General features: G+C 43.1%; 1 protein-coding gene and 1 pseudogene across 1 annotated transcript in view; both read right to left on the reverse strand.

Moving 5' to 3' along the window:
* Window positions 1-7159: 7159 nt before the first annotated feature.
* On the reverse strand, window positions 7160-9684 carry LOC112850071 (disabled homolog 2 pseudogene; annotated as a pseudogene).
* Window positions 9685-12219: 2535 nt separating this feature from the next.
* SCN10A (sodium voltage-gated channel alpha subunit 10) overlaps window positions 12220-20868 on the reverse strand; it is a 95271-nt gene continuing 86622 nt past the window's right edge. The window contains exons 26-27 of the mRNA XM_086720477.1: window positions 17454-17724; window positions 12220-13976 (exon numbers count right to left, since the gene is read on the reverse strand). Coding sequence (XP_086576603.1) covers window positions 12763-13976; window positions 17454-17724 — 1485 coding nt within the window. The 3' untranslated portion in view covers window positions 12220-12762. The remainder of the gene's footprint in view (window positions 13977-17453; window positions 17725-20868) is intronic.

Here is a 20868-nt window from a genome sequence, read left to right on the forward strand (position 1 = left end):
CTGCTGTGCTTGGTTCACAATAGTTTGGTTACATTTGCTCACACTCTTGCACATCTTCGTTGTCTTTTTCATTTGCTATTCATTTTCTCTAGAATTTCCTTTTTTATTGCCCATTACAGGCATTCCTCAGAGACATTACAGGTTTGGTTTTAGAACATCATGATAAAGTGAATATTGTAATCAAGTGAGTCAAATTAATTTTTTGGTTTCCCAGTGCATATAAAGCTTTTGTTTACACTATGTTGTACTCTATTAAGTGTGCAATAGGATTATATCTAAAAATGTACATAACTTAATTAAAAATACTTTATTGCTAAAAAGTGCCTACCATCATTCCAGCTTTCAGTGAGTCATCTTTTTGCTGATGGAGGTCCTTGCCACAATGTTGATGGCCACTGACTGATCAGGGTAGTGGTTGCTGAAGACCAGGGTGACTGGTGATTTATTTTTTCTTTCTTTCTTTCTTTCTTTCTTTCTTTCTTTCTTTCTTTCTTTCTTTCTTTCTTTCAAAGAAAGGGAGTGAGAGAGAGAGCATGAGTTGGGGAGAGGGATGGAGGATGGAGGGAAAGAGAGAGAATCCCAAGCAGGCTACACACTGAGTGGAGCTCAATCCCACCATCCTGGGATCATGACTTGACCTGAAATCAAGAGTCAGATGCTTAACCAACTGAGCCACCCAAGCGCCCCAGTGATTTCTTAAAAGAAGACAACAATGAAGTTAGCTGCATGGACTGACTTTCTTTCATGAATGGTCTGTAGCATGCGATACTTTTTTTTTTTTCCTCTTTCTAAAACTTTTATTTTGGAATAACTATAGATACATATTCATATTCATAGGTGTAGTTGAAATACAAAATTATACTGACACCGCAAAAATATCTCTTGTGCTACCCCTTCATTTTTATGTCTGTGAATATGTGGTCTTTTTTGAGTCTCTTTTAATTTTTTTGTTTGCTTTTTCTTCATTGTTCATATTGGCTATTTCTATTGTACTATTATTCAAGTTTACTGATTTTCCTCCCTTGGTTCTCCATTTTGCTGTCAAGTCCATGGGCTGAGATTTTTATTTTGAAGATTAAATTTCTCAATTCTAAAAATTCCATTTACTTCTTTTTTATATCTTCTGGTTTTTACTGAGTGTTGTACTTTTTATTCATTTATTTTAATAATAAAATCTATTTGCAGCTGCTCATTGAAGCATTTTAACTTTTTTTTGAGAATCTTTTTTACTTTACTTTTTTTTATAACTCGTTTTATTTTTTATTTTTTTAAAATTTACATCCAAATTAGTTAGCATATAGTGCAACAATGATTTCAGAAGTAGATCCCTTACCCATTTAGCCCATACCCCCTCCCATAAACCCTTCAGCAACCCTCACTTCTCCATATTTATGGGTCTCTTCTGTTTTGTCCCCCTCCTGTTTTTATATTATTTTTGTTTCCCTTCCCTTGTGTTCATCTGTTTTGTCTCTGAAAGTCCTCATATGAGTGAAGTCATATGATTTTTGTCTTTGTCTGACTGACTAATTTCACTTAGCATAATACCCTCCAGTTCCATCCACGTAGTTGCAAATGGCAAGATTTCATTCTTTCTGACTGCCGAGTAATACTCCATTGTATATGTATACCACATTTTCTTTATCCATTCATCCATCAATGGACATTGGGGCTCTTCCATACTTTGGCTATTGTTGGTAGTGCTGCTATAAACGTGGGGGCGCCTGTGTCCCTTCAAAACAGCACACCTGGATCCTGTGGATAAATACCTAGTAGTGCAATTGCTGGGTCGCAGGGTGGTTCTATTTTTAGTTTTTTTGTGGAACTTCCATACTGTTTTCCAGAGCAGCTGCACCAGCTTGCATTCCCAGCATGCAATACTTTTGATAGCATTTTATCCACAGTGGAATTTCTTTCAAAATTGGAGTCAGTGTTCTTGAACCTTACTGCTGCTTTGTCAACTAAGTTAATGTAATATTCTAAATCCTTTGCTGTCATTTCAACAATCTTCACAGCATCTTCACCAGGAGTAGATTCCATCTCAAGAAACCACTTTCGTTGCTCATCCATAACAAGCAACTCTTCACTCATTCAAGTTGTACCATGAAATTGCAGCAATTTCACTCTGTCTTCAGGCTCAACTTCTAATTCTAGTTCTCTTGCTATGTCCACCACATCTGCTGGTACATCTTCCTCAAAGTCAATCATGAGGGTTGGAATCAACTTCTTCCAGGAATCAACATTCCTGTTAATGTTGATGTTTTGACCTCCTCTCATGAATCACAAATGTTCTTAATGACATCTAGAGTGGTAAATCCTTTCCAGAAGGTTTTAAATTTACTTTGCCCAGATCCATCACAGGAATCACTGTCTATGGCAGCTATATAGCCTTACAAAATGTATTTCTTTTTTTTTTCTTTTAATTTTTTTTAACGTTTATTTATTTTTGAGACAGAGAGAGACAGAGCATGAATGGGGGAGGGTCAGAGAGAGGGAGACACAGAATCTGAAACAGGCTCCAGGCTCTGAGCTGTCAGCACAGAGCCCGATGCAGGGCTCGAACTCATGGACCGCGAGATCATGACCTGAGCCGAAGTCGGCCGCTTAACCGACTGAGCCACCCAGGCGCCCCCTTTTTTTTTCTTTTTTAAGTGAGTGGGGGGAGGCGTTGAGGGAGGGGGACAGAGGATCTGAAACAGTCTCTGTGCTGACAGCAGCAAACCCGATGTGGGGCTTGAACTCGTGAACCGTGAGACCATGACCTGAGCTGAAGCCGGACGCTCAACCAGTTGAGCCACCCAGGTGCACTGAAATATATTTCTTAAATAATAAGGCTTGAAAGATGAAATCACTCTTTGGCCCATGGGCTGAAGAATGGATATTGTGTTAGCAGGCATGAAGACAACATTAATCTCCTTGTACATGTCCATCAGAGCTCTTGGGTGACTAGGTGCATTGTCATTGGAGCAGTAATATTTCGAAAGGGATCTTTTTTTCTTGGCAGTATGTCTCAACAGTGGGCTTCAGATATTCAGTAAGCCGTGTTGTAAGTACATGTGCTGTCACCCAAGCTTCCCGTTCCATTTACAGAGCACAGGCAGAGTAGATCGAGCATCATTCTTAAGGGCCCTAGCATTTTTGGATGGTAAATAAGCATTGGTTTCAACTTTACATCACCAGCTGCATTCGCCTCTAACAAGAGTCACTCGGTCCCTTGAAGCCAGGCACTGACTTCTCTTCTCTTGCCATGAAAGTACTAAAAGGCCTCTTTTTCTGGGAGAAGGCTGTTTTGCCTACACTGAAAATCTGTTATTTAGCGTAGCCACCTTCATTAAGTATCTCAGCCCGATCTTCTGGATTCCTTGTTGCGGCTTCTAAGGCAGCACTTGCTGCTTCACTTTGTACTTTGATGTTATGCAGGTAGCTTCAGTCCTTAAACCTCATGAACGAACCCTTGCTGGCTTCAAACTTTCTTTCTGCGACTTCCTCACCTCTCTCAGCCTTCCTAGAATTGAGGAGAGTTAGGACCTTGCTCTGGACGAGGCTTTGGCCGGAGGGAATGTTGTGGCTGCTTTGATATTTTGTCCAGACCACTAAAACTTTCTCCATATCAGCAACAAAGCTATTTTGCTCTCTTGTCATTCCTGTGTTCACCAAAATAGCACTTTTAATTTCCTTCAAGAATTTTTCCTTTAAGAATTTTTCCTTTGCAGTCACAACCTGGCTAACTGTTCGGTGCAAGAGGCCTAGCTTTTAGGCCTTTGGACTTTCAACATGCCTTCCTCACTAAGCTTAATCATGCTTTTGAATTAAGGTGAGAGATGTGTGACTCCTTTCACGTGGACACTCAGAAGCCACTGAAGTGTTATTAATTGGCTTCATTTCAATATTGTTGTGTCTCAGGGAGAGGGAGAGAGATGAGGGAGTAGCCAGTTGGTGTGGTCAGAAAACACACATTTATCAAGTTTGCTGTCTTATATGGGCACAGTTTGTGGCACCCCAAAACAATTACAATAGTAGCATTGATGATCACTGATCACGGATCACCATAACACACGTAATAACAATGCTGTTGGCAAAATGGCACCAAAAGATTTGCTTGATGCAGGATTGCCACAGATCTTCAATTTGCAAAAAACAGTATTTGTGCAGGGCCATAAAGTAATACACAATAAAACAAGGTATGTCTGTATTGAACTCCTACTCCTTCTTTTTTTTTTTTTTTTAATTTTTTTTTTTTTCTTCTTCAACGTTTTTATTTATTTTTGGGACAGAGAGAGACAGAGCATGAACGGGGGCGGGGCAGAGAGAGAGGGAGACACAGAATCGGAAACAGGCTCCAGGCTCTGAGCCATCAGCCCAGAGCCTGACGCGGGGCTCGAACTCACGGACCGCGAGATGGTGACCTGGCTGAAGTCGGACGCTTAACCGACTGCGCCACCCAGGCGCCCCTCCTACTCCTTCTTTTATAACTCAGCTCAGATAATCCAAGTCCAAGATAGAAACACCACGATTCGGAGCAGCAGATAGTAATTACTTCTGTGAAGAGGGAGGAGAATCTAAGCTAAGTCATTAATTTTTTTTAAATTATGAGATATAACATACACACAGAAAAGAACATTAGATACATATGTTTATCTTAACCCTTAGTTATAAGGGCGACACTCAAAAGACAGCCACCTCGGCGATGAATTAGAACATTGCCAAAGACCCAGTTGCAAATGCTTGTACCTGTCTCCTAGAGTATGTGTGCATAGATTTCTCTAGGTTTCAGACTTTAGGGTGGAAAACCTGAGTCATAGGTATATCTTCAACTCTTCTGACAAAGTTAAACTTTTTCAGAATGGCTGTGTCAATTTAATTACTTTCTAGAGACGCAGTTCTTATTTCTTGACATCTTTGCCAACACTTGATATTTGTTAGACTCTAAAAGCTTGGCAGGTCTGATAAATGGTATTTTGCTATGGTTTTAATTTGCATTTCCCTGATTACTAATTAGGTTGTGCACCTTAATGTTTCTCAGTTATTCAGATTTCTTTTTTCGTGAAGTACCTTTTTAAGTCTCTTGCCAGTTTTCTATGGTTGTTGTCTATTTTGTATTGATTTTTAGAAATTAATGAAAGCCTCCTCTGAATATTAGATTTTTATTGGATCTAAGTGTTTTAAATATTTTTTCCACTCTATAATTTGCTTTTTTGCTCTTTTTAAAAAAGTTTTTTATTTAAGTAATCTCTACACCCAATGTGGGGCTTGAACTCTTGACCCTAAGATTAAGAGTTGCATGCTCTTCCCACTAAGCCAGTCAGGTGCCCCAGCCTTCTCACTTTGTTAATATCTATTGACCTGATGTCCAAAATTTTAATGTAGTCAAACATATCAGTCTTTTCTTTATTCCATGGTCATATAGATATTTTCATTATCTTCTAAAAGTTTTATAGATTTGCCTTTCACATTTGGGTATACCTGAAATTAATTTTTAAATACAGTCTTAGGGGCACCTGAGTGGCTCAGTCAGTTGAATGTCTGACTTTGGTTCAGGTCATGATCTTGCTGTTTGTGAGTTCAAGCCCCCTTCGGGCTTTGTGCTTATAGCTCAGAGCCTGGAGCCTGCTTTGGATTCTGTGTCTCCCTCTTTCTGCTCCTCCCTAGCTCGCACGCTGTCTCTCTCTCTCTCAAAAATAAATTAAAAAAAAAACACATTAAAAAAATACAGTCTTAGGTTGGGGTCCAATTTTGTTTCATGTCTCATGAAAATACAATTGTCCTAATGCCATTTGTAGGAAGGTCATCTTTTTCTCTCTGCTATGTTATGCTATCTTTGTCATATATTAAATATCCACATATGCTTTGGTCTGTTTCCTTTTGTTTTTGATTCTCAGCTAAATCAAAGTGTGGTCAGAAAACATATTATATACGTCTAGTGTCTTGAAAACTTTCAAAATATTATTCTATGTGTAGTTATTTTTTTAATTTTTAAAAAATGTTTATTTATTTTTGAGGGAGAGAGAGACAGAGTGTGAGTGGGGGGGAGGCAGAGAGAGAGAGAGAGAGACAGAATCCAAAGCAGGCTCCAGACTCTGAGCTGTCAGCACAGAGCCTTATGGGGGGCTCTAACTCACGAACTGTGAGATCATGACCTGAGCTGAAGTCGGGTGCTTAACTGACTGAGCCACCCAGGCACCCCTATGTCTAGTTATAATGACTATTTCTGTAAATGTTCCCTAAATACTTGGAAAAAACCATGAACTTTGCAGCTACTTGATTAATAGTTCCGTGGTATATCTTTTCCCTCTTTTTATTTTTATCTTTTTGATAACCTTAGGCTTTAATTTTGTCTTTCTATAAACATTGTTTATTGGCATTTAAAAATTCTGTGTTACAATCTTTGCTGATTTTTTTGGAGCACATAGTCCATTTACATTTAATACAACTGTTGATATATTTGTTTTCAAATATACTACATTACTCTGTCTTTTCTACTTGTTCCTCTTGTTCTATGTTTCTCTTATATCTTCCACCCTATCTTACTTTTTTGATTGTCTAATTATTTATTAGCTTATATCCCCCATCCTCATTTGGAATATACTTTGTTTCTATTCTGCTAGCGGCAATCCTAGTAATTAATTCATGAATTCTTAACTTAGCAAAGTTTAATAATAATACAAACTTTTACTAGCCTGTCACTGTTGGAAATCTTGGGATTGCTTTATTTTTTATTTTTTATTTTTTATTAAACCTCAGCCTGTGTTCAGCTCCAGGCTGAGGATGTGTCTGACTAATTTTACATCCCCAGTGCTTGGGAAAGTGACTTCACCTTTGTCTTAAGGCAAACGCTCTAGCATACCAAGGCTCTGCTTACATCTTCTCATCTGTGTTGGCTGGATGTTCTTGAATGTTCTTGGCCACGTATGTCTCTGTGTTACACTGTTTAATGGATTAGAAAGTCAAGGTAGTGTTTATAGTGGAGGCATATTTTAAGGTTTCAGATATTTATACAGTCAACACTGCTGTTCTGTTTCTTGTTTCCCTTCAGCTCTGATTTTCCATCTGCCCTGGACCTCTAAGATTCGCTTAACCTTGTAATTGGACCACCGGCTGAACTTTCAAGTAGATCTAGTGAAATTTTCAAGGACTAAGCTTGTGGGTTTTTTTTTAAAGAGAATTTAGAGTCTTTATTTATTTAAAGCCATAGATTCAGTTTAGCTTTAATCTAAACAGAAAGTGAAAGACATTTTACAAGTGGAAGAGACAGAAAGAAATAAAGCAACAGCTAATATGTCAAAGCTGGAACAAGAACAGAGGTCAAGGTGTCTGGCTATTAGCAAAAAGGCCAAAATTTTTCTTCCTCTGGAGAGTCAGCATATCAAGTTCAGAAGTTAGGCAAAAGGATTTCCAAAAGGATCCCTATATACATCAGGAGATGTGGGTTGAGAAGCCATAGAGGTTTGCGATGAACTGAAAGAATCTTTAGAGAAAGGGTTCTCAAATGCATTGTCAGCAGATTTGGTAACTGGCAGGGAATCCTGTCTGGGAACTGGCTTTGGTGGTTCATTGGTCTTTTTCAACAGTTGATTAGCATCAAAGTCATCATGGTCTGCATTCTCCTGAGGAATGCCAACTTTGCTCTTAAAATAACTGGAGAAGGCACTTGAGGTCCCGGAGGAAGTCTGCTCTCCCTTCCTTGCAGGCACAGCAGGTGGCTGCCGAAGTTGAAAGTCCTTAAACATTTCTTTCACTTCTTTGACTTCTTTATCCCCAAGTGGGTCCAAGGCAGTGAAGGCATCACTGGAGGTGTCCTTTGGAGGGCCAGTTCTGGGAGGTGGTTGAGGAGGAGTGACCAGGAGAGAGGAGAGCATAGGAGGGGACAGGGCAGACATAGTAGAAGTTGGAAAAATATTGCTCTGGAAAGGGTTCCCCAAAGGGCTTGTTGATGACCAAGTATTGGGTGCCACAGAGGCTGATGGGCCCCAAACAGCAGGGCCTGGAGGGGGAGTTAAAGCTGCAAAGATGAAGGCTACTTCCAACTTGGAACAGCTGGGCTTTTGGTAAAAACAACTGGCTGACTGAATCCTGAAGGCTGACCACTCATCGTGGCTCCCGGTACCACTGACACGGACTGATTGAAGACTAAAGATGTTGGATTCCATGGTCCTGCCTGGGGCGGGGGGCGGGGGGCGCTAACTGGTATACCACCTAAACCCGCAAGGGGTCCCACTGGGGTAGAAGCATTTGTTTTAAAGAGATCCAGAGGGTTGGTCTGTAGGGTTGCAGATTGTCCTGTAGGTGATGTCTGGCTGGGAAGTTCTGAGATGGGAGGGGTAAAGATGTCTGATGCAAGCAAGTCTTTTGCTGGAGACTTAGCAGTCCTTCTGCTGGTACTGGTTAGTCCTGGTTTGGTACTTTGTGGAAGTGGGATAATGGCTATAGGGTCATGTGGTGAGGACTGGACAGAGCTTTCCAAGACCTGTTTACGCCATTCGGTATGGACAGTCCTTTGGGAGGGCTTCCCACAAAAGGCTTTGGGGAGGATTTGACATGGAAGCCGTTCTGTTCTCTTTCAGATATCCCATTTTGAGTTCTCACTGCTGGCTGTGTTTGTGTACTTGAAAAGGGCCACAGGCCTGCCTGAGCTTCCTGTTTGCCAGTCAGGTTAGAGATTTGGTCAAACTGCTGACCAAAGTAGTTAACATCCCCATTCAGGGGCCTGTTACTCAGTGGAGTAGACAAACTACTCAAATTCTCTTTCTTCTGATCTGAAGATTTGAGAGAATCAAATGAAGAGGGTGTCGATGGGTCTGGCTGTGCAAAAGGATCGTCATGGAAAGGATCAGGATTAGGGGTGGGAAAGAAGTTGAGATTGGCAGAAAAGGCATTTTCAGGCAAGAAAGCTGCCTGAGGCTTTGGTCGAGGAAGAGAGCAGGAGGTAATGCCATTTGTTAAGAATGGATTTTCTCTTAAAGAATTCTGCTTGGTGTCGATTTCAGAGTTTAGATCCACTAACAGGATATCTTTGTTTTCTGCTGGACTATTTAGGTCAGGAGGTGTAGACATGTCCCCAAACAAATCCATCTGGTCAACACCCAATTTTAGTTTGTTAGCTTGGTCATCAAGGGTCAGTAGGGTCTCACTCCTGTTCTCTAGTGCCTTGTTGGCTTCTTCCATCTTTTTCTTTTCTTCTTCCTTTTTCTTTACATTGTAGATAACTTGAAAGAGGTCTTTAAGATCAACAACTAATGGCTCAGCCTGTTGTCCTGTTTTTATGACAAAAAAACTGATGCTGGCCTTCTCCTCCACACACATAACCAAACGCCTGGTTGTCTGTCACATCACGGGCAACGAAAGAAATTTTATTTACTGGGTGTTCATGCTCTATTACCCCAGTTGTTCTCATCAATTATTTTTATCCCAGAAAGGGAAATGTTGACCCAGATCCTTTGTTTGTGTTGTCCTTGAGACCAACCAGCTGCCGCCATTCCCTTTAGTTTCATCATAGAATCTTGGCTCATTTTATCCCCTCTTGCATCATGCACATCATCAATGCCAATCAGCTTGGCCTTGTATTTTACACCATCACCTTTGAATCTGGCCAAAGGATGCTCATCTGTCTTTTCAGAGCCTTTTTTTCCCTTCTTCGATGGTGCTTTTGGTGCAGCCTGTTGGTCAGGCTGACCATTAGTTGTGCTTGTTTCTACTTCGTTAGACACGGCAAGAAGGCAGACAGCCACCTCCAGCACCAGCAGACGCTTAGTGACACCAGGCAATCCCCGAAGTCTCAGATGAACATAACCTGCCACAGATACCTATCTGTCCCTGAAGACAGTAGGTAAGACCTCTTCCTGAAGCCTCCCCACGTCCCCTCCAGTTCAACTTAAAATAATCTGGGTAAAAGGGTTCGTTGGCCATCTTTGGAGCCTAATATTGTACTTTTCTGCAAGGTATTATTTCTTTCTCCCAAGGTCTAAAGAGCAAACCCCTCATTGCAGGCTTTCCGAATGTCCAGTCTACCATTTGACAAGCAGTAGATGGAAGAAGTCTTGCTTCTAGACTCAGGTCCCTGGCCAGCTAGCGCCTCTGCGAAGCAAGCATGACTCCCGGGTGCCGAGCCTCCAGGCTGCCACAGAGCTGACATGGTGGGCCGCGCTTAAATGGCCGGCGGCCCGGGAACCTGGGGAGCCGTGCGGCCACTCCTGGCGAGATATGGTTCTAATCAGTAAGCTTGTGTTTTTAGTGAATAGATTTCTGAAAACTCTGTGCAATGCAAGCTGTGTATATTGAATTACTTTTCCAGTGGTTCCCATAATAATTTGGGAAATGCATCTGTATAGAAAAAAGGTGGGGTGTGTTAGTTTGCTAGGGCTGCTGTAACAAAGTACCACAAACTAGGTGGCTTAAAATAACAGGCACGTATTCTCTCCCAGTTCTGGAGGCCAGAATATTGATGGGTCTATGCTGTCTCTGAAGGTTCTAGAGAAGAATCCTTCTTTGTCCTTTCCTAGTTTTTGGTGGTTTCCAGCAATACTTGGCATTCCTTGCTCGCAGCCACACCACTCTAATTTCTGCCTCTGTCTTCACAAAGCTTGTGTGTGTGTGTGTGTGTGTGTGTGTGTGTGTGTGTTTTCACATGGCATTCTCCTCTCTGTGTGTCTATGTTCAAATTTCCTTCATGTTTTAGAGATATTCATCACTGGATTAGGGCCCATTTAAATCCACTATTATTGCATCTACAAAGACTCTATTTCCAAATAAGGTCACATTTGCAGGTACCATGGCTTAGAACTTCAACATATCTTTTTCAGGGGTAGGGAGGGAACAACTCAAGTCACAACCTGGGGCAAAAAATGGATCAGGAATATCTTTGAGAATAATATCATCTACTTAATAAAACTAGTCTGATGATTGGGTACATTTCATTCTTCCACATAACATATAAAAACAAGCCATTCCCCAAGTTCTCTGTCTATCCAGCTGTCTTAGATGGCATTTAATTAAATTCATGGGATTTAGATGTTGAAGAAGTGGCACCATCAACATCTGTGCTCCCTGGTTCAGAGAAACCAGGGAGGAAGAGCCATTTTGTTGAACTCATCCTTAAGATACAAATCACGCATCCAGAGAACATCTGATTTGTCCTGGGATAGCCCATGCCCTCAGGTATTCCATCATCACCATATTAACCTCCATCTGTGGGTGCTGACAAACCCCCAACAAGCATCTTGAAAGCCACTTTGGCCTCTGATGGGCCAACAGTGACAGAGAAAGGAGATCAAGGTTTCAGAAAATCTGTATCCATGAGGCATGTATGGCGGACTAGTCTCTAGGCTTTGTAATTGTATAAATGGGAAGTCTTAAGACGTGATTAAATATATATATCAGCAAATTTACCTGTTCCTTGTTATTGTGGCAGGAAATGTCCCAAGGGCTAATAGAAGATCATGGCTGTCATTAAGATCCTTTATACCCTATGTTGTCACATGAACTCTTTGCTCTCCTTCATCTTAAGACCCGCCACATTCTTTGGGCTGAATATTATCTTCTGACAACCCTTTCTTCACTCACTGCTTAAGTCCAATGAGTTGTTTGGGGCTTAGTTCCCATTATTGCTTGTATTTAGAGCATGCCTGTCATAGAATAGTTACTTAATCACATTTGTAGGATGAATTTAAGAAAATATTGACCATACCTTTTATCTCTCAGTTCATCTTTTTCAAAATGTCCCTTTTCTTTTGATTATACTAATAATGGAAACTTGGCCCAAGGGAAATGTGAAAACTTTCCTTCTTAAGGTCTGCTTATGAGATGTGAAACTGGTTCTGGAATGTATCCAAAAGCTGCCTCTTTAGCCACACAGCAGGAAAGTCTGACCATTGGCAGCTTCAGGAGAGAGTGTTTTCCTCGTCTAAATTGGAACAGAGCACGACTGAGTTCTATAACAGGAAATGCAAGGGTTATAGAGAGTGTCCATTTTGTCTCCTGCCTCCCACCAATATTACAAGAGGCAGGTTCAGAGGGGAAAGAGTGTGGTGCAGGTGGCATGGCAGTTGGTGGAGTACTTAGGATTAGAACAAACTTTCAGGACAGTGCTACTTCCTGCCCCATCCAGACTCAAGCTCAAACTGCAAAATAGTATCAGGAAACCTGAAAGTGAAGAAGTGATTTATGACAAATGTCAGTATCATACAATTTTTTAAAATGATGCTTTAAGATATAACATTGGCCTTGATATACCTTTAAAAATATTAATTTTAATGGATATCTCAAAGGCCTTTCGTGACATAGACCACAGATGTTACCCTGGGCAGGAACAATTGTCTGGCAATTCTCAACATGCAGTCATGCAGAATCCTAAATAAGATTGCCAATCCCTACGTGGTGTTTCACAGAGGACTACCTTGGACCTTCAGCAACATCCTTGCCATAGATCTTTGGAAGTTCTGGTCCTGAGAAGTTTGTCACAGTAGATGTAAGCTCTGGTCACAATGAAAATAAGAGGACCAGGGACATTTTCTGGAAAGTAAGAGAATACATCATCTGACATTGAAATTCAAAAGGGTAGTCACAGTGGAGATGCTCTAGGCTTCTGACTCCTGTGGGCATATGAAGGCTTCTGCAAAGGTGGGTGCCAATTGTGTTCTCTTCCCGGTTCTGACACTGACCGGTGGCATGCATTGATGAGGGGGTAGCTGGGTGCCACCTGTAGTGGGAAAGAGTTATCACAGAGCAGAAGGTCACATCAGAACTGGTTATGTCCATGCTAGAGTGTCCTCACTAGGGCCCAGGGGCAGTTGCTTTCTTACTGGTAGCTTCATCTTCATTCTGCATTGAGCTGGATGTGCTCATGTTGACTTGATCACTAAGGCCTCTAGTGACACTGTCATAGGATGGTGGGAAAGATACAGCAGACACACTTTCAGATTTGTCTGGGAGGGCACAGTTTTCATTTGCCATGAATCCAACAAAGGCTTCATCTGGGGGTGACACAGCCTCCTCCTCAGCCCTGGGCACACCTGGAGGGCTGGAGATTGTCTTGGAGCGGTGCAGCACATAGCTCCGATAGGCCTTTTGAATGACAGTAGCCGAAATGTCTTCTTGCTTCCACCGGAGGGTGGTTGCTATTGGTTCATAAGATGCTTTTGAAACATTAGTTGCCATAAACTTCTCTTCAATGTTTGCCTTCAGAGAATCCAACTCCCCAGATTCTCCCAGAACATTCTTAGTGAAGGCAAAAAGAATGTCCAAACAGTGGATCTTATCTCCAGGGACCAAGGGCAGGTCCATCTGGATTAATCTATTCTGATTGGGTTTTGGGATTCGCAGGGGGCCAGAGAGGGTGTCTGCAAAGTCCGAGAGGGCAGAAAAGGTAATAAACTGAGTGGCTTCCGGGTCAAACTTCTCCCAGGTCTCATAAAACATGTCAAAGTCATCCTCACTCAGAGGTTCACTGCTCTCCTGTGTGGCCACATTGAAGTTCTCCAGAATCACTGCGATGTACATGTTGACCACAATGAGAAAGGAGATGATGATGTAGGTGGTGAAGAAGAGGATGCCCACGGCCGGGCTCCCACAGTTCCCCCGGGAGCCGTTGCTGTTGGGCAGATTGGGGTCGCAGTAGGGGGGCCCTGTGTTGAGGATGGGGCTGAGGAGGCCGTCCCAGCCGGCCGACGTGGTGATCTGGAAGAGGCACAGCATGCTGTTGGCGAAGGTCTGGAAGTTGAACATGTCGTCGATGCCAGCCTCCCACCTTACATGGGGGAAGCTGGCCATGCCGAAGATGGAGTAGATGAACATGACGAGGAAGAGCAGCAGCCCTATGTTGAAGAGGGCAGGCAGGGACATCATGAGGGCAAAGAGCAGCGTGCGGATCCCCTTGGCCGCTCGGATCAGCCTGAGGATGCGGCCGATTCGGGCCAGGCGGATGACTCGGAATAGTGTTGGGGAGAAGTAATTTTCGAGTGACGTCAGAATCGCAGAAAACACCAGGCCTTTAGAAGAGATGAAAATGATCTAATTAGTACTTACAAGCATGAGCCTTGACAAAGCTGGCCGCAGTCACACTCTCCCGTCTCTGCTCTGTATGGACCTCCATGTGAGGATCTGTAATCAAGTACTCTGGGCCCTCTGAGCATTACATGGTGATTGGCATAATGTAGGGGCTCTGTACATGCTCACTGCATAAATCGTTTGTCTCTGAAATAAATCCCATCCTTCCCACCATGTTCTTATCTTTCTTTCCTTCCATCTGGAATGTCTTCCTCATAGTCAACCTCCATGGTCAAAGCCCTACCTTCTGAAGCCTAGCTGGAAGTGATGGCACCATATTCCACATACACACAGTCCTTGTCCATTTCTGTCTATGACACAGGTCCTACTCTTCCTTGAGAATTCAGCCTTGGGACATGCCTTTTCCTCCACCCTTGTCCTGTGCTCTGTGAAGGTCAGGGTCCCTTGTGATTCATTTCCCCATCTCCTACTGGGAAGATTGACTTAGTTCCTGGCACATGGTCCTGTGGATAATTGTACAGAGCCTGGTGTTAATTACAAGGGGGGCCTGAGGAGTCGGGCAACTTGCTGACAGCTAAAGCAGAATGGCTTTGAATGGCCAGCTGTCTACATAATGGCTTGTATTTGTTTCTTTCATTTCCAGCTGTGTTTGAACTCTATGTTAGGGCCTGCAGATAGGCTTGTTTAGGGTCAGTTACAGCCCTCCCACCCCCAACTACAAACAAAGTTGGAAAGGTGAAGAATGTATATGTCTCCCTATATGATATCTAATTTGAAGATTTGTGGGACACAGGGCCCACCAAAGATTAGGCGAGGCCTTTAGGTCAGACAGGATTTGAAACCTCTTAGGACAAATGGTGAGGAGTGTGGTGGCCAGCTCTCTCTCTCTTTGCCAGGGTTCCCTTGACCTTCGTCTCCTACTTGCCTTTTTTCATACGAATATGGGTGGTCACAGTATTGTGTTGGAAGGAGGAAGGAAATGGGAAGAGATTCAAGAAGCAATTATAATATTATATTATAAAATCTTTATGAAAGCCCCTCTCTTAAAGTCAATTTAACTGGGATATTTTTCTACAGTGTGGGGTACATTATGTTTCTATATAATCTACTAAGATTCTGCCAGCCAACCAGTTTACATGTACTTCAAGGGATAATGAGTCTTCATACTTGTAGCAATTAGGTACTCAATACATGTCTTGCTGGTGGGAAGGAAGAAAGGGAGAGAGGGAGGGCAGGGGGGTGAAGAGGTGGGTTCTTTCACTAGTTTTCTAGCTGCCTCTATGACTTATTTCTAACCAGTGGATGGTGTTGCGGTGTGGGTCATAGGAACTAGCAGTTAAGGTGTCCCCATCATAGATTGGAGTACTTTGAGTATATTTATTTCTATAGAATTGATATGGGAACCCACATAAGCAAGCTCTTTTCTCTATTATAAAATCAAAATGGCCTTTAAAATCTCTCACTTTGGGAAAGCAAACAAACAAAACAAACCTCCCACAAAAACCACCAGCAGCAGGAAAACAAAGCAAAACACAAAAATAAATGTAAACTCACCAACAAATAAACACAACCCAAGGCTGTGTTTCAGCACCTGGGTGGGGAGATTGATTAAATGCTGCCAAGTTGTATTTAGATGCTGTTAGCTTTTGATGGTAAATCAACAGAAAATGAAATCCACAGCTATGCCATGACATGAAAAGTAAGCAAGTTATGATATAACAGGTCAGGATATATTTATAATGCAAAGTAAAGCTGGCGCGTGGGATTTGGCCTTTGTAGAGCCAAACTTTGCCTTAAACCACAAGCAGGCAAGGAACACTCTCTCGGTTATTGTTGGAAAGCAGCTAGTTCATTAGAAGAACATTAGCCTGGTCTGGGGCGCTTGGGTGGCTCAGTCGGTTAAGTGACTGACTTCGACTCAGGTCATGATCTCGCGGTTCGTAGGTTCCTTTGGCTCTGTGCTGACAGCTCAGAGCCTGGATCCTGCTTCAGATTCTGTGTCTCCTTCTCTCTCTGCCCCTCCCCCACTTGTGCTCTGTCTCTCAAAAATAAATAAACATTAAAAAAAAAAAAAAAAGAAGAAGAAGAACATTAGCCTGGACTAAATTCAGCTCTGCCCTTTACAAACTGTGTGACCTTGTATCACTTTCTTAATCTGTGAGGCTCAATTTTAAATTCCAAGATGAGGATAAGAACACTCCAGAGAGCTATTGTGAAGATCCAAGGAATGCATCCCAGTCCTCAGATGTCAGCAAGTACCCAGCTATGGTGGCTCCATTCCCCACTTTAGCTTCTGACTTTATTAATTTTCTCTGAACACTCATTGGTCCCCCAAAACTGGGCCTATCATTCAACACCCACACTAGGCCCTAAGAGCATTGATCTCTTGGCATTGATCCTTTGATTTTTCTATCACTCAAATTCCCTAAGTGGACAGTTTTATAGAGATTTAATTCTAGATCCTTGACTTAAGAATCTCCTTTGTACAGGCAGTTTCTACACTATACAGTAGCACTGAATAAATGTTTCCTGATTTTTAAATTATTAGGGTTGGACAATCATTGTTTAAAATTTTTGTTTTTTACATTTATTTATTTTTGAGAGACAGAGAGAGACAGAGCACAAGTGGGGGAAGGGCCGAGAGAGAGGGAGACACAGAATCCGAAGCAGGCTCCAGGCTCTGAGCCATCAGCACAGAGCCCGATGCAGGGCTCGAACTCACGAACTGTGAGATCATGACCTGAGCCAAAGTCAGACGCTCAACCGACTGAGCCACCAGACGTCCCTGGACAATCACTGTTTTATAAGAAATTTCATTTTGAAATAAAGCTCTCATATAACGAGCCCCGCGTCAGGCTCTGGGCTGATGGCTCGGAGCCTGGAGCCTGTTTCCGATTCTGTGTCTCCCTCTCTCTCTGCCCCTCCCCCGTTCATGCTCTGTTTCTCTCTGTCCCAAAAATAAATAAAAAAACGTTGAAAAAAAATTTTTTTTAAAAATAACTTAAAAAAAAAAATCTCCTTTGAACACTCTTAGTATTTCCCACTCTTCTGGCAACCACCTCCTTTTCCAGAAAGTATTTTATGACTCTCCTCACATCACACCACCCATTCTTCACTTTGAAGGCCATCAAGGTAAGGGAAACTCCATCATCTTATTTTCTCTGGAGGAGTGATTATCCCTAACAGCCCCCAAAGCTCAGCCAAATGGGCTATGCACACAGTAGGTGCCTAAAAACCCTTCATGACTGCATGGAGAAGGCCGATGGAAACTCTCCATTTCACCGAGAGGCCCAGAGGCATTTTAAACCTGCTGCTCTTGGAAAGCAGCAAATACTGGGCTCTCTAACACGTAATAGGTATTGGACAAATGTGTTGGTTGCCCTCTTGGTTTTGAAAACAACAACCCAAACAACCCCAAGCAGAGGCTGGGCTTCCCCGCCAGCTGTGAGCCCACTTACTCCCAATGGAGAGGACCACGACAATGAAGTCAAACACATTCCAGCCATTGGTGAAGTAGTAATGCCGTAAGGCGAACACCTTCATGACACACTCTCCCGTGAAGACAGCCACAAAGAACTGGTTGACTTTATTGAGGATTTTTGTCTTTTCTTCACTCTGGTCATCAGTCTCCACCATCATGGTGATCATATTGAGGCAGATGAGGACCATGATGATGATGTCAAAAGCTTGTCTGGTCACAACGTCAAAGACAAAGCCCTGGTACTTGTTCTGAGAAAACAAGAGATGGCATATCAGGGCCTTACTGGCCAACATACACAATGCATCTAGAGAGGCTGTGCTCTCCACAGATGGCTTTCTAAAGCCTGTCTCTCTTGTCTTGCTCACACTCCACATCCAGAGAGAAGCCAAGTCCTGTCCTTACTCCTTTCAAAATCTTATCCTTAGTTGATTCTACCTCAATGCCTCGATTCAAGTCCTTGTTATCTTTCTCACCCCTCTGAAGTCATCAGGCACTTTGTCCTTGCGGGTGCTCCATTTGCAAAGTCTTTCCCATCCCTTCTCTTGGCTGTCTAAATCCAAATAGTCTGGAGTGATCCATTTTTCTTAAGCCCCACTTCCTCCAGGGAGATCTCCCTAATCACATCATACCACATTGCTCATTTCCTCTTTCCTCCCACAGCCTTTGTAGTCAGTCTGAGTTCTAGCATTTCATGTGTGCTTCTCTTCTCTGCTAGACAGTGAACTCTTTGAGGAAGGGGCCATGTCTCATTTAACATTGTGTTCCCATAGTGCCTGCATAGCATGAGTTCAAGAACTGCAAACTCAGAGCCCCTAGGTGGCACAATCAATCAAGCGTCCAACTCTTGATTTCAGCTCAGGTCATGATCTCAGGGTTTGTGGGGTCAAGCACTACATTGGGTTCCACACTATTAGTGCAGAGCTTGCTTGGGATTCTCTCTCCCTCCCTCTCTCTCTGCCCCTCCCTTGCTCATGCAGCACTCTCTCTCTCGCTCTCTCTCACAAAAACAAACAAACAAAGAACTACAAACTCAGTGGCTGCTATTCTCCCCCACCCCAGGTACCCCAGGTCAAAGGGACAGGCTTGGGGTCCTTCTCTTTTCCCATTGTATCTTCCAGAACTTTGCTCCTACTGCAGCTTGCAAAACCCTTCCTCCTCTGAAGCTTGTGTCATTTATGTAGCCCACCTTTACCTCTTCTTCACTGCTGACACTTGCCAACCTCCTGGTCCTTTGGCTTCATTACTGAGGAGTGAGGCTTTTGGCCAGATATGGCCTCTCTTGGCTACTACCTCTTGGTTCCTTAGCTAAATCTCTAATAACCCAGCTGTTCCTAGCTTAAAGAAAAATCTTCCTGAACCTTACAACCTACCACCCTACTCCTCCCCTCCACTCTTATAGTAAATTCTTAAAGGCATGTTGTGCAATCACTGTTTCCTACTCACTCCAACATAGCTTTTGTCGCCATCCCGCCACTGAGATGGTTCTCATTCAGATCACCAATGCCCTCCATAATGTAAGTCCATGGACACCTGTTCAGCATTGCTTGCCACACATGCCACGTTGAAACTATCCTTTCTTGGTTTCCATCATCCCTTACTTTCCTGGTTCTTTTCTTGCCTTTCTGGCTGCTCTGTTTTGAGTCTTCTATATGCAACCCATAGATGTTAGAGCACCTCAAGGCTCAGTCTAGGCAGGACTCTTCACCCTATTCTTTCTCTCTTAGCAATCTCTCCAGCCTGTGAATTAGTAAGTACCTGACATGAAATAGATCCTCAATAAATAGATGAATGAATGGATGACAGAACGGACAGCTCTGAATTACCCATACCTCAAATAAAATTAGAAGGCCAATCTATTGTGTATAATAGGCACTTACTGAATGTGTACTATGTTTGGGGCTCTGCATGAGTGGAGGCAGAGAGGACCCTGTCATGAGTCTCACCAGGGAGCTCACAGAAGCTGCAAAGCAGACAGAGAGGAGAAGGGCTGTGACAGAGGCTGGATCTTGTTTCCTGCTTCCTGGTGGGGAGGGGTTGCTACTCTGTGGGGTTGGAGTAAAGGATCAGACCCAAATGGGCCTGGATCTTGGCATAACTGCTGGTCCGTGTCTCTTCTGGAGTGGGAGGGGGATTGCAGAGCCACGAATAACTTCCATTTCATCACTGAAAATGGCAAGAAAAATAAAGGCCTAATTATGACCACACAACTTGTAATTGAACAGAGCAGGTGACAGCATTACTGAGATGTGGGCATTGAGTTCGCCCCAGATATTTGTATGCTGGGGAATGGAGTGGCTTGCTGCTCTTGGCTTAGCCTGTGGGCAGGGATCACTTCTCTGCAACCCTCAGTGCTCTCAGAGATGATGAAGTGGGTGACTGATGATGTGATATTCTAGAGCCTATTATTTTCCTATAAAGGGGAGTATGTGAAACCTGCTTTTAGTAATTTCTGTAGCAGGGGATGTTACAGAATGAGATTTCCCAGTCTTGTGGAAGTCTTAGTCTTTGCTATGGATGAAGCATAAAATTTAGAACTTGAGCTTTGCCAGTAGTGTGGAGGTGTGTGTGTGTGTGTGTGTGTGTGTGTGTGCGTGTCCCAGGTTGACCCTGCTGTGAAATGGCACCCATGCACCTATGGGGCAGAACTACTGTGTCAATGCTCAGCATTTATCTGACCAGTCAACATATTGGGACTACTAAGGGAAGAAGGTGAGCATTCCAGTGCTAATAGTCTAGTGAAGAGAGAGCTGGATCTGGGAAGGTGAGTCTTAGGTGGGAGTGGGAATTTCTCTTTTGGCTTGGGTCTGGCCTTTGAGGAGGGCAGATGATCAGGCTTGTCCCACTGGGTGGTGAATACCAAGATGTTGCCTGCCATATGGATGCCAGCCAGGAGAGAGGGCAGGGGAAGGCTTTGGGCCCTGGAGAAAAGCCATATGCAGTTGTTGCTTGGGCCCCTGCTCTGCTAGTTTCCCCTTTGGGACCTCTAAGACTTCAAAGTCTTAATTAAATGTTCAGGTCTTGCCTCAGCTATGATAAGGGGAACAAAGGGAAAATTATGTTGGCTGTGCTTGGAACAGAGTATTAAGGAGAGAGCCGTGTTCCTCCACTAAAGCTAGGACAGTGTTGATAGTTAATTAGTAATACACCCCCTTCCCATCCAAAGGGATGATGAATCTCAGAAATACAGCTGGGCTGTGATGTCTCACTTTCCTTATCCATGTGAGGGCTTCCCTGAGTGCCAACCTTGGAGGGTCTTGGTTATGGCTTAAGCGGGAGAAATGGTGATTTCATTGTAAGTCTTCCTGCCCAACCATTGTCTTCCACTCTTATTGTAGTGCCTGGAATTTCAACATTAGGTTCCTGCTTTTGTATTAAGATAGTGTCCTCTCCAG

This window comes from Puma concolor, chromosome C2 (genome assembly GCF_028749965.1).
Source record: "Puma concolor isolate L17-30 chromosome C2, mPumCon1.1.hap2, whole genome shotgun sequence".
Lineage (NCBI taxonomy): Eukaryota > Metazoa > Chordata > Mammalia > Carnivora > Felidae > Puma > Puma concolor.